General features: G+C 45.1%; 1 protein-coding gene across 1 annotated transcript in view; it reads left to right on the top strand.

Moving 5' to 3' along the window:
- Positions 1 to 9936, top strand: part of ATG2B (autophagy related 2B) — a 44044-nt gene extending 34108 nt beyond the window's left edge. The window contains exons 36-43 of the mRNA XM_073638520.1: positions 1677 to 1755; positions 4498 to 4687; positions 4768 to 4837; positions 5445 to 5527; positions 6156 to 6277; positions 7651 to 7805; positions 7899 to 8048; positions 9263 to 9936. Coding sequence (XP_073494621.1) covers positions 1677 to 1755; positions 4498 to 4687; positions 4768 to 4837; positions 5445 to 5527; positions 6156 to 6277; positions 7651 to 7805; positions 7899 to 8048; positions 9263 to 9493 — 1080 coding nt within the window. The 3' untranslated portion in view covers positions 9494 to 9936. The remainder of the gene's footprint in view (positions 1 to 1676; positions 1756 to 4497; positions 4688 to 4767; positions 4838 to 5444; positions 5528 to 6155; positions 6278 to 7650; positions 7806 to 7898; positions 8049 to 9262) is intronic.
- The last annotated feature ends 2775 nt before the right edge of the window (positions 9937 to 12711 follow it).

Raw genomic sequence — 12711 nt, 5'->3', positions numbered from 1 at the left:
GGATTTGGGGATCCTCTGCCATTCTTCCTTGCAGATCCTCTCCAGTTCCATCATGTTGGATGGTGAACGTTGGTGGACAGACATTTTCAGGTCTCTCCAGAGATGCTCAATTGGGTTTAGGTCAGGGCTCTGGCTGGGCCAGTCAAGAATAGTCACAGAGTTGTTCTGAAGCCACTCTTTTGTTATTTTAGCTGTGTGCTTAGGGTCATTGTCTTGTTGGAAGGTGAACCTTCAGCCAAGTCTGAGGTCCAGAGCACTCTGGAAGAGGTTTTCATCCAGGATTTCTCTGTACTTGGCCGCATTCATGTTTCCTTCAATTGCAACCAGTCATCCTGTCCCTGCAGCTGAAATACACCCCCATAGCATGATGCTGCCACCACCATGTTTCACTGTTGGGATTGTATTGGGTAGGTGATGAGCAGTGTCTGGTTTTCTCCACGCATACCGCTTAGAATTATCACCAAAAAGTTCTGTCTTCGTCTCATCATACCAGAGAATCTTATTTCTCATAGTCTGGGAGTCCTTCATGTGTTTTTGAGCAAACTCTATGCGGGCTTTCATATGTCTTGCACTGAGGAGAGGCTTCCATCAGGCCACTCTGCCATAAAGGCCCGACTGGTGGAGGGATGCAGTGATAGTTGACTTTATGGAACTTTCTCCCATCTCCCTACTGCATCTCTGGAGCTCAGCCACAGTGATCTTGGGGTTCTTCTTTACCTTTCTCACCAAGGCTCTTTTCCCACGATTGCTCAGTTTGGCTGGACGGCCAGGTCTAGGAAGACTTCTGGTGGTCCCAAACTTCTTCCATTTAAGGATTATGGAGGCCACTGTGCTCTTAAGAACCTTGAGTAATGCAGAAATTCTTTTATAACCTTGGCCAGACCTGTGCCTTGCCACAATTCTGTCTCTGAGCTCCTTGGGCAGTTCCTTTGAGCTCATGATTCTCATTTGGTCTGACATGCACTGTGAGCTGTGAGGTCTTCTATAGACAGGTGTGTGCCTTTCCAAATCAAGTCCTATCACTTTAATTAAACACAGCTGGACTCCAATGAAGGAGTAGAACCATCTCAAGGAGGATCACAAGGAAATGGACAGCATGTGACTTAAATATGAGTGTCTGAGCAAAGGGTCTGAATACTTATGTCCTTGTGATATTTCAGTTTTTCTTTTTTAATAAATTTGCAAAACTTTCTACATTTCTGGGGTTTTTTCAGTCAAGATGGGGTGCAGAGTGTACTTTAATGAGAAAAACATGAACTTTTTAGAATTTACCAAATGGCTGCAATGAAACAAAGAGTGAAAAATGTAAAGGGGTCTGAATACTTTCCGTACCCACTGTAACTTTTGCTTTTATAATTACATATTCAGTTAGTTATATATATGCTCCAATAGTTCCAGTTAGTTTTCTCTGCCCATTATCATACATTCACCCCGAAGTGACCCCCAGTTCTTTGTGCACAGGATAGACGGATTCTGGCCATTTCCTGTGTATTATTAGTGTGTAAATGATGACGCTCCTGGGAGGATGAGAGCTGTTATCTAGGAAATCGTACATAATTATTCACAAATAAGATTATGACAAGATGGTCAGAGAACGACACCTGTTACACCGTGTATAGAGCAGCTGGCGGTTCTCTGCCCTCCTCCTCCTATCGTTTTTTATTATTTTTTTTTAGGATGCCTTGTTTTTCTTGAAAGATTTTTTCACAAGTCTTTCTGCAGAAGTGGAAATATTGGTGACTCCAGATCCCGAAGGTAAGTTCCTATACATAGGAGCAGTATTATAGTAGTTATATTCTAGTACATAGCAGTATTATAGTAGTTATATTCTTGTATATAGGGGCAGTATTATAGTAGTTATATTCTTGTACATAGGAGCAGTATTATAGTAGTTATATTCTTGTACATAGGGGCAGTATTATAGTAGTTATATTCTTGTACATAGGAGCAGTATTATAGTAGTTATATTCTTGTACATAGGGGCAGTATTATAGTAGTTATATTCTTGTACATAGGAGCAGTATTATAGTAGTTATATTCTTGTACATAGGGAGCAGTATTATAGTAGTTATATTCTTGTATATAGGGGCAGTATTATAGTAGTTATATTCTTGTACATAGGAGCAGTATTATAGTAGATATATTCTTGTACATAGGAGCAATATTATAGTAGTTATATTCTTGTACATAGGGAGCAGTATTATAGTAGTTATATTCTAGTACATAGGAGCAGTATTATAGTAGATATATTCTTGTACATAGGGGGCAGTATTATAGTAGTTATATTCTTGTACATAGGGGGCAGTATTATAGTAGTTATATTCTTGTACATAGGAGCAGTATTATAGTAGTTATATTCTTGTACATAGGGGGCAGTATTATAGTAGTTATATTCTTGTACATAGGAGCAGTGTTATAGTAGTTATATTCTTGTACATAGGAGCAGTATTATAGTAGTTATATTCTTGTACATAGGGGGCAGTATTATAATAGTTATATTCTTGTACATAGGGGGCAGTATTATAGTAGTTATATTCGAGTACAGGGGCAGTATTATTGTAGTTATATTCTTGTACATAGGAGCAGTATTATAGTAGTTATATTCTTGTACATAGGGGGCAGTATTATAGTAGTTATATTCGAGTACAGGGGCAGTATTATAGTAGTTATATTCTTGTACATAGGAGCAGTATTATAGTAGTTATATTCTTGTACATAGGAGCAGTATTATAGTAGTTATATTCTTGTACATAGGGGCAGTATTATAGTAGTTATATTCTTGTACATAGGGGCAGTATTATAGTACTTATATTCTTGTACATAGGGAGCAGTATTATAGTAGTTATATTCTTGTACATAGGGGCAGTATTATAGTAGTTATATTCGAGTACAGGGGCAGTATTATAGTAGTTATATTCTTGTACATAGGAGCAGTATTATAGTAGTTATATTCTTGTACATAGGAGCAGTATTATAGTAGTTATATTCTTGTACATAGGGGCAGTATTATAGTACTTATATTCTTGTACATAGGAGCAGTATTATAGTAGTTATATTCTTGTACATAGGGGCAGTATTATAGTAGTTATATTCTTGTACATAGGGGCAGTATTATAGTACTTATATTCTTGTACATAGGGAGCAGTATTAGGCTGAGTTCACACGATGCGTTTTTCATGCGTTTCCGCAGTTGCGTAAACGCCGCGGAAACGCATAAAAAACGCATGGTAGAAGGGCAGCAATGTTCCCCAATGGAAATCCGCATGTGCTGTGCCCATGATGCGGATTTTTCCGCAGCGTAAACGCTGCGGTCAAAAATCCGCAGCATGTCAATTAATTTTGCGGAAACGCTGCTCTTTTTCCGCCATTGACTTGCATTAGACCGCATGGAATCCGCATCACTGTATATGTTGATGCGCTTTTCATGCGGTCTAATGTGCGGATGGTACCCGGGTGTGGATGAGAGGACTCTCATCCAGACCCAGGTATCATTAAAAAAAAAAGAATAAAATAAAAAATATATATATTCTCACCTTCTGACGGCCCGCGCTGCGTCCTGCCGGCTTCCCGGGCACTTCGCGGTTGAATGAAGGACCTTCGCTGACGTCAGAGTCATGTGACGGGTCACGTGACGCTGAAGTCGGAAGGTCCTACAGTCTTCACTGCCGGCAGCCGGGACCGATGAAGCAGGACACCGGGGGCCATCAGATGGTAACGTATAGATTTATTTTTTATTTTTTGACATCACACACTATATAAATCCATGCCGGTTGCATGGATTTATATAGTGTGAAGTTGTCAAGCACTTTCCAAGTGATGCTAAAATCGCTTGGGAAGCGCTTGTCAACCCGCATGCGGAAATGAAAGTGAAGACCGCTTCATTTCCGCATGTCCCTGGCAGGAAACCGCATGTACAATCCGCATGCGTTTTTTCCTGCCAGAGAGATGCAGAAACGCTCAGGAAAAAATCCTGAGCATTTCTGCATCGTGTGCACATACCCTTATAGTAGTTATATTCTTGTACATAGGGGCAGTATTATAGTAGTTATATTCTTGTACATAGGAGCAGTATTATAGTAGTTATATTCTAGTACAGGGGCAGTATTATAGTAGTTATATTCTTGTACATAGGGGCAGTATTATAGTAGTTATATTCTTGTACATAGGAGCAGTATTATAGTAGTTATATTCTTGTACATAGGGAGCAGTATTATAGTAGTTATATTCTTGTACATAGGAGGCAGTATTATAGTAGTTATATTCTTGTACATAGGAGCAGTATTATAGTAGTTATATTCTTGTACATAGGGAGCAGTATTATAGTAGTTATATTCTTGTACATAGGGGGCAGTATTATAGTAGTTATATTCTTGTACATAGGGGGCACATTATAGTAGTTATATTCTTGTACATAGGAGCAGTATTATAGTAGTTATATTCTTGTACATAGGGGGCAGTATTATAGGTTTTCTGCTCTTTATGCATTTTTTCTTGCAGTTAAAAGACCCCCAGGATCTGACGTCACCTGCACTTTGCCAAAGCATCTGAACCTCCAAGAGCGAATCCCTGTAATTTCATTTATTGGACAGAATCAGCCGGTCAGAAATGGTGATGTGAATTGTACCGGGTTTGGCGATGAGTCAATCAGTGACGTCTCCTCGTTCGATGACCAGCCCGTGTTTTTCCGGTGTGTGACGTCTGACTGTCGGCCATCTGACATCCGGGTCTCGTCTTTCTGCACATCTAACATTTCTTTTGGTTTTCCAGGGAGTTCAGATTCACCTCTGAGGTTCCTATAAGACTGGACTATCATGGGAAGCATGTCTCCATGGACCAGGTACGCCTCGCTGTGTAAGCCGTGTGCATTATTAGATCCAATTCTGCCCCCTTAACCCAACTTTTCGCTTAAAGGGTTCATCTTATCGCCTGTCTTCAGGAGCGCGCTGCTCCTCTTCCACCCGGCTTTTGCTTGTCCGGGGAACGGTGCGCTCCTGAAGAATAACGGTTCTGATCCGCTGCATGTTTCCACCGATGGTCCGAACGGAGTTTTATCCTGTGCTGCAAGCTGACGCATCATAGAAGAAGCGCAGGGAGCCTGTATTTCAGAGCGCTTAGAAATCGGCCACCGCTGATTAGACTGCAGAGATGGCCGGTAACCTTGGCATTGATCAGAAAAATATTGAATTTAAAAATCCCTCTATTCTTAAGAGGATTTTTCATAAGGGGTCAATTGAAAAATTGCTTATATTTTCAAACACTTTTCAATTTTATCCATGTAACAAGAAGAGGCGACCCCTTTTAATTGGGGTGACCACATTTAGGATCTGTTCTAGACCCGATCCTTTGTAAGCCATGACAGATATATGGACTGAGCCTGGCTGATATGACGATGATGACGATGACTATGATATTGGAATTGATACCATTATGTCTGTGTTTTCTAGGGGACATTAACTGGAATACTGATCGGACTGGCCCAGCTGAACAACTCAGAGTTAAAGCTGAAGAGACTCTGCTATCGGCACGGGTAAGAGGTGATCCTCACCCCCAATACAGGGACAACGAGAGAACGCTGACAACCTCCCCAGGTTATACACTATATTACATTGCTCCTCTGTTTGTTCCTCCTGGAAATGTAAGAATTAATAGATACGTGAGTGTTACCCTTCCCTGTGTCAGTACGGAGTTTCTCTGCCCTAGATTAGTGACCGGACCACCACCATATCCTTGTTCAGCCCATCAGCTTTCTATGGTGGGAGAGAGACTTTTCTCCTCTGTGGACCCCCATCTGTGATCCTTGACCACCAGAAAACCAGACATTATTACTGCTGGTGAAGGGCAGGAATGGAGGGAGGGGGTCCGACATTGATTCCCCGTGTCTGCTCCTCTGACGAGGGGCTTATACCACCCAGTAATGTATACCACAGGGAATATAAGTAATTACTGAACTGACGTGAGAAGTGTCGGCTTCTCTGTGACGCTGGATTCATACGTCCGACATTCATGGTCCTGATAGAGACCACGACACCGGACCATCCACGGGTCTCCTGCCCGTCCTTGGTCCCGGTCCTGACGTCTCCTGCAGATGTGTTTAGGATGAGGTCCGTGGCCCCTGCTCCTCATCCTCAGTGAGACCCCGCTTCTCTCTCCTCCAGGTTATTGGGCGTGGACAAGCTGTTCTCTTACACCATTAATGAATGGCTGACGGACATCAAGAAGACCCAGCTACCGGGCATCCTGGGAGGAGTGGGGCCGATGCACTCTCTGGTGCAGCTGGGTAACGGCTACATACATGGCTTCTGTCATAACCGTGTGTAGAAGAGGGGCTATACCCCCCTAACCCAAAACCAGGGGGTCTAAGGCAACGATGGGGCGTCATTATCAGCAGCCCTGCTGGTCTAGGGGAGTGTGTGGGTGGTCCATGGCAGAGAGGAGGATGTTAATAACCTTCTCTGTTCTTAGACCACCAGGGTAATAGATGTTGAGACACACCGACCCACCCAACACTCCTCTAGACCACCAGGGATACCGATGTAGAAACACACCCAACCTTGCTCTAGACCACCAGGGTTACAGATGTACAAACACACCCAACCTTGCTCTAGACCACCAGGGTTACAGATGTAGAAACACACCCAACCTTGCTCTAGACCACCAGGGATACAGATGTAGAAACACACCCTCCAACCCAACCTTGCTCTAGACCACCAAGGATACAGATGTAGAAACACACCCTCCAACCCAACCTTGCTCTAGACCACCAAGGATGCAGATGTAGAAACACACCCTCCAACCCAACCTTGCTCTAGACCACCAAGGATACAGATGTAGAAACACACCCTCCAACCCAACCTTGCTCTAGACCACCAGGGATACAGATGTAGAAACACACCCTCCAACCCAACCTTGCTCTAGACCACCAATGATACAGATGTAGAAACACACCCTCCAACCCAACCTTGCTCTAGACCACCAGGGATACAGATGTAGAAACACACCCTTCAACCCAACTTTGCTCTAGACCACCAATGATACAGATGTAGAAACACACCCTCCAACCCAACTTTGCTCTAGACCACCAGGGATACAGATGTAGAAACACACCCACCCAACTCTGGTCTAGACCTCTGGGGATACAGATGTAGAAACACACCCACCCAACCTGGCTGTAGACCACCAGGGATACAAACATAGACGTACACTATTAAAGATACAGACCTTGAGAGAGACACCGTGACACTCGTGCACTCTCGCTTTTAGACCGTCGGGGCTACAGACATTAACTGACGGACCCCCTCACTCTAGACCACCAGGAATGCAAACTTTGACCCACAGCTTCTCCTTTGTAGCTGACACTGTGTGTAACCGGCAGCAAGGATGTGGGGGCTGCATGTCTTACATCCGTGCCATTCTTCTCCCTGACTTCTGCTTTTCGGTGCGAGAGACCTCCCATATGTATCAGCTGGCCCTACAGATACCCGTGGGTCCTGAGACGTTTATCCTATATGTCCGGCCGCCTTTGGAGGGAATGATGACATTGCACATTGTCTTCTTTATATTAGGATCCATCTAGGACATCTGCACATAACTAATCCTGTAATTACTCCCGGTGGTCTGTCAGACCTCCTCACGCTCTTCTTTCCTTTTCAGTTCAGGGTCTTAAGGATTTGGTGTGGCTGCCCATAGAGCAGTACTATAAAGATGGCCGCATTGTTCGAGGCTTCCAGAGAGGGGCTGCGTCATTCGGGACGTCCACCGCCATGGCTGCGCTGGAACTGACCAACAGAGTGGTGCAGACCATACAGGTATCCCCTCCTCCTGTGACGTGTGGGTCCCACCTCGCCATCAGTGGGTAGTATTGGTCCTGCTGGTGCATATTCTCACCCTTCCTTCCTCAGGCCGCCGCAGAGACTGCCTACGACATGGTGTCACCGGGGCCCAGTCCTGTGGAGTTGAGAAGAGCCAAGCGGTTTTCTCACCATCGCCTCATGCACCAACCTGTGGACCTAAGAGAAGGAGTCGCCAAAGCCTACACCGTGGTCAAAGAGGTGACGGCGTAGACTGAGATGTTTACGGACTTGGTAAGATCTCTGCTTCTCCTCAGTGAATGGTTCGATGTTGTGATGGTCACAGAAGTGTCGGCTCGTGGACTTCTATCCTGCATCGTGCTGCACCCGTTGTGCCCATCACAAGTTCCATCATCTGCAAGTAAACGATGAAGGTTTCCATTCAGTGACTGAAGCTGAGATCTGAAAAGCTGAAAAATTAATAGAAAAATAACATAAGAAAATTCACTGTCTGGAGAGGTGGCCGGATATTCATGGTCTGTGGGACCACAGGGAGAAGACCTGCTCTGTACCTGACTGTTCCCGGTGGCCCCATAGATAATGGTTCGGAGGTGCGATGACGTCCGGCCGCCGCTCCAGACAGTGCTGAGTCCATTCCTGGGATCGGTGGGAGTCCCAGCAGTTAGACCACCTGTGATCGGCAAGTTATCACCTAACCTATGCATAGGCAATAACGTGCTGATGGTGGGATAACCCTTTAAAGAAGTTGCAGTACCCCGCTGCAGCCACTACAACTTGACGGTCAAGCACTGCAATTAAGGACTTCCGGCTGGTGGCCTCTGCCACCTGCACCGATAACAGCTGATCAGCGGGGGTGCCGCGTGCAGGACCCCGGCCGATCATACATTGATGCCCTATCCTATGGATAGGGCATCAATGCCAAAGTATTGGACAACCCCTTTAACTCTCACAGAAGTGAACGGAGTCAAACATGTCCACACTCCTTCTCCATTCATTTGTGCCGGCTGCCTCACCAGGTAGATGTCCGGGGACCCCCATTCTCCCTGAGATGGGATCACAACCTAGAAGACATGTATTGCCTATCCCAAGGATATTTCATAAATGTCTAAATCAGGAAAAAATCTTTAAAGGGATTGCTGAGTATTAGGATTTTTTTTTCTAATCCCAGACAACTCCTTTAGGCAGATAATAATCTATTGGGGATTTTATAAATCTCCTTTTCCCACCTTACCATTAAAGGGGTTGTCCAGCTCCGCTCACCTCTGCATTGGGAGGTAAGTGGCGCTACTGCCATTATTCCTGCCAGGACTCGTGCAGTGTATATGGCACTGAGGCCAGGGTCCTGGTAGGTATGAGCGGACTCCATGTCATCCAGAAGTGAATGGCGCCGGACCACCCTATTATGTCCTTGCTGCCGCGTGTGTTTAAATCTTCCCCTAATGTCTCCTTTCCAGGGAATTACAGACACCGCTCAAACCATCTATGAGACGGCAGCTCGTGAGCACGAGAACAGAGGGGTCACCGGCGCAGTGGGGGGGGTCCTCCGTCAGATACCCCCTGCTGTCGTGAAGCCACTAATCGTGGCCACAGAAGCCACATCCAATGTGCTGGGTGGAATGAGGAATCAGATCAGACCTGATGTCCGGGAGGAAGAATCCCAGAAATGGAGATTAGAAGAAGGGTAGAGCCGGCGCTGGTTGGGCTGTGAACATGGACTGCGCACCAGGAGCCGGGTGAATACTGTGACTCATAACTAACAAACAGCTCAGGAACGGGTGTACCCCGACCACGTGTGGATCCTCACCGGGTGCACAGGACACTGGTTGTACTGTGTCAGGTGCAGCTCGGCCATCACGGCTCCTCAGCTTCAGCTCCCCACCTCCGCTCACTTCCAGAAGATGATCTCTATTTTGGCAGCGGCTTTCTAGAAGTGTTCCTCAGCGCACTTTGCTCCTTTTTATCCCCCCACCGCTTTGCAATTGGTTGAAAGTGAATAATAATTCCGTTCCATGTTGTAGGTAGATCTCCCGAGTCCTCCGGACGGCGGAGGTATGAAGTCTCGTGTTACATTTAGTCTGTACATTTGTAATCTGTTCATAGTGTTAATAAAACATTTGTGTTATGGTGAGTGTGCGCCGCAAGCGGAGGAGTCGCTCATTGCTGCGCAGGCGGCGGAAAAGTCCTTTAATGCAGCGGAAATGGACAATTTTTAGCGCCAAACACCTGTGAACATCCAGTGTGAGCAACATTGTGAGCAGAGCTGAGGTTGACGAAGAGTTACTGACTGCTCATTTCAGTTGCTAAGACAGCCCCCTCCTAGCTCGGCTGTGGAGCCGAGCTGTAAGACAGCCCCCTCCTAGCTCGGCTGTGGAGCCGAGCTGTAAGACAGCCCCCTCCTAGCTCGGCTGTGGAGCCGAGCTGTAAGACAGCCCCCTCCTAGCTCGGCTGTGGAGCCGAGCTGTAAGACAGCCCCCTCCTAGCTCGGCTGTGGAGCCGAGCTGTAAGACAGCCCCCTTCTGACTTAAAGGGAAGCTGTCCTAGCCCCCCTAATGCACCACCATGTCTGTACTTCACCTTTTTCTGCAGCCGCCCTTTTTGCTACTTAGTGGTTGTTGCATAAACTATTTGGGGCTGCTGATTCCTCAGGTTTATCTTCCTCCTCCTCATGTGGGTGCGAGTGATCTGATTTGTAAGAGCGACATCACCGCCGGATCTTTGCAAATCATGATGTTCTGCCTCCCTAGGAAATCGCACGTTTGCTTCCTAGATATATCGGTCAGCGAAGCAGCAGTGACGCCGATCTGACAGCCGTGAGACTTTGCAAAGAGCTGGCGAGGATGTTTAATACTTTAATATATATTTAAAAAAACAAAAAAATGTCACTGCCTCCATCTGAGATGACGACATCCATAAGTGTCACCGTGCATAGAAATATGGCTGAACGCTCAGGAGGAGCATAAGTTCTACTTCTCTACGTCATAACCACCAGCACTAAGCCGCCTTCATTCTTGTAAGCTTAGCGGTGTGTCAGGTCCTGGGACAGGACGGTGCTGTCATCTGCCATTGACGCTCTCATGGGGATGATTTCTCTGTCACCTGGTCATGATGAGCTCTAATGCTCGTTGCTCGGTTATCGCGGGTGCTCGAGTGACCTGTTCGAGTCCCCGCGGCCACATGTTTCGTGGTTGTTAGAAGTCACAAAACATACGGCGATTGCTTGACAAACACGGGTTATCTTCCCCCTTATTTTTTGTGACTGTCTAATAGCCACAAAACATGCGTCCGTGGGGAATTTAAAATGTCACTCGAGCACCTGCGATAACTAAGCACCCTAGGCAAACTCGAGTAACAAGCACTTGCGCTCATCACTACTGGTCACCCATCAAGGCCAATCAGAAAAAAAAAATTCCCAAGCCAGATTATCCCTCTAAGAATACAGTCCTGCTCGTCGTTATTGGCACCTGTGAAGTTTAAGTACAGAATGTGGAATATCTCCTGAATTCATGAATCGAATCCGTTTTTTTGTATAGAGACTCGTGTTAAATACAAAAGAGCAAATGATAAACCAATAATTTAAAACAAAAAACAATGGGAGGGAAAAATAGAAAAGTCTAAAGCTTGCTGTGTCACTGGTATTGGCACCCTTTACATTAATTTAGTATGGAAACACATTTTGACTCGCCTGTGGTAAATCACAAAAGAGAATCTCCTGTGATTAATTGTCGGTGCCCATGTGACATGAATTAGCCAATGAATGATGACTTCACTGTTTTAAAAAGCCACATGGTAGGCCCTGTCTCTTTGTCACAATGGTGAAGACAAACAAGCTGTCTGAGGACCTCAGAACTGCTATTAGCAAACACAAAACTTCCAAGCCATCTCCAAAGACCTTGGTATCCCAGTTTCAACAGTGCGCAATGTTATTAAGAAGTTTGCCAAAGCATGGAGCTGTCAAGAACCTCCCTGGATGGAGAGGAAAGAGGAAAACTGACAAGAGATGCCTTCGATGGCTGGTGCGAATGGTGGAGAAAACACCACATCAAACATCCAAAGACCTGAAGGCCAATCTGAAATAGTCTGGGGTCATGGTTTCAACAAGTACCATATGCCACACATTAAACCAAGCAGAGATTTATGGGCGAAGACCAAGGAAGAAACCATTGCTGAAGCAAAGTCATAAAATGGAACTACTGATCTTTGCCAAAGAGTACCTTGACAAACCACAATCTTTCTGGAAAGATGTTCTGTGGACAGATGAAACAAAATTAGAGATTTTTTTTGCAATGTAAAGCAACAGTTTGTTTACAGACAGAACAATGAAGCTTATAAAGAAAAGAACACCTTACCAACTGTTAAGCATGGTGGAGGATCCATAATGCTGTGGGGTTGCTTTGCTACGTCTGGTACTGGAAGCCTTGACCGTATCACAGGAATCATGAAATCAGAGAATTATCAAGAGATTATAATGCGAAATGTCCTACCCAGTGTAAGAAAACTTGGTTTTCTTAGAAGATTATGGGTCCTCTAGCAAGACAATGACTCAAAGCACTCATCCAAAAGTACAGGTGGGCCATTTATATGGATACACCTAAATTAAATGGGAATAGTTGGTGATATCAATTTCCTGTTTGTGGCACGTTAATATATGGGAGGGGGGAAACTTTTCCAGATGGGTGGTGACCATGGCGGCCATTTTAAAGTTGACCATTTTGGATCCAACTTTATTTTTTTCAATGGGAAGAGGGTCATGTGACACATCAAACTTATTGAGAATTTCATAAGAAAATCAATGGTGTGCTTGGTTTTAACATAACTTTATTCTTTCATGAGTTTTTTACAAGTTTATGACCACTTATAAAATGTGTTCAAAGTGCTGCCCATTGTGTTGGATTGTCAATGCAAC

This window comes from Phyllobates terribilis, unplaced genomic scaffold, assembly GCF_046119375.1.
Source record: "Phyllobates terribilis strain yellow unplaced genomic scaffold, ASM4611937v1 Scaffold_7__3_contigs__length_470593459, whole genome shotgun sequence".
NCBI classification, from domain to species: Eukaryota; Metazoa; Chordata; class Amphibia; order Anura; family Dendrobatidae; genus Phyllobates; species Phyllobates terribilis.
This window is presented reverse-complemented; position numbering and strand designations above follow the sequence as displayed.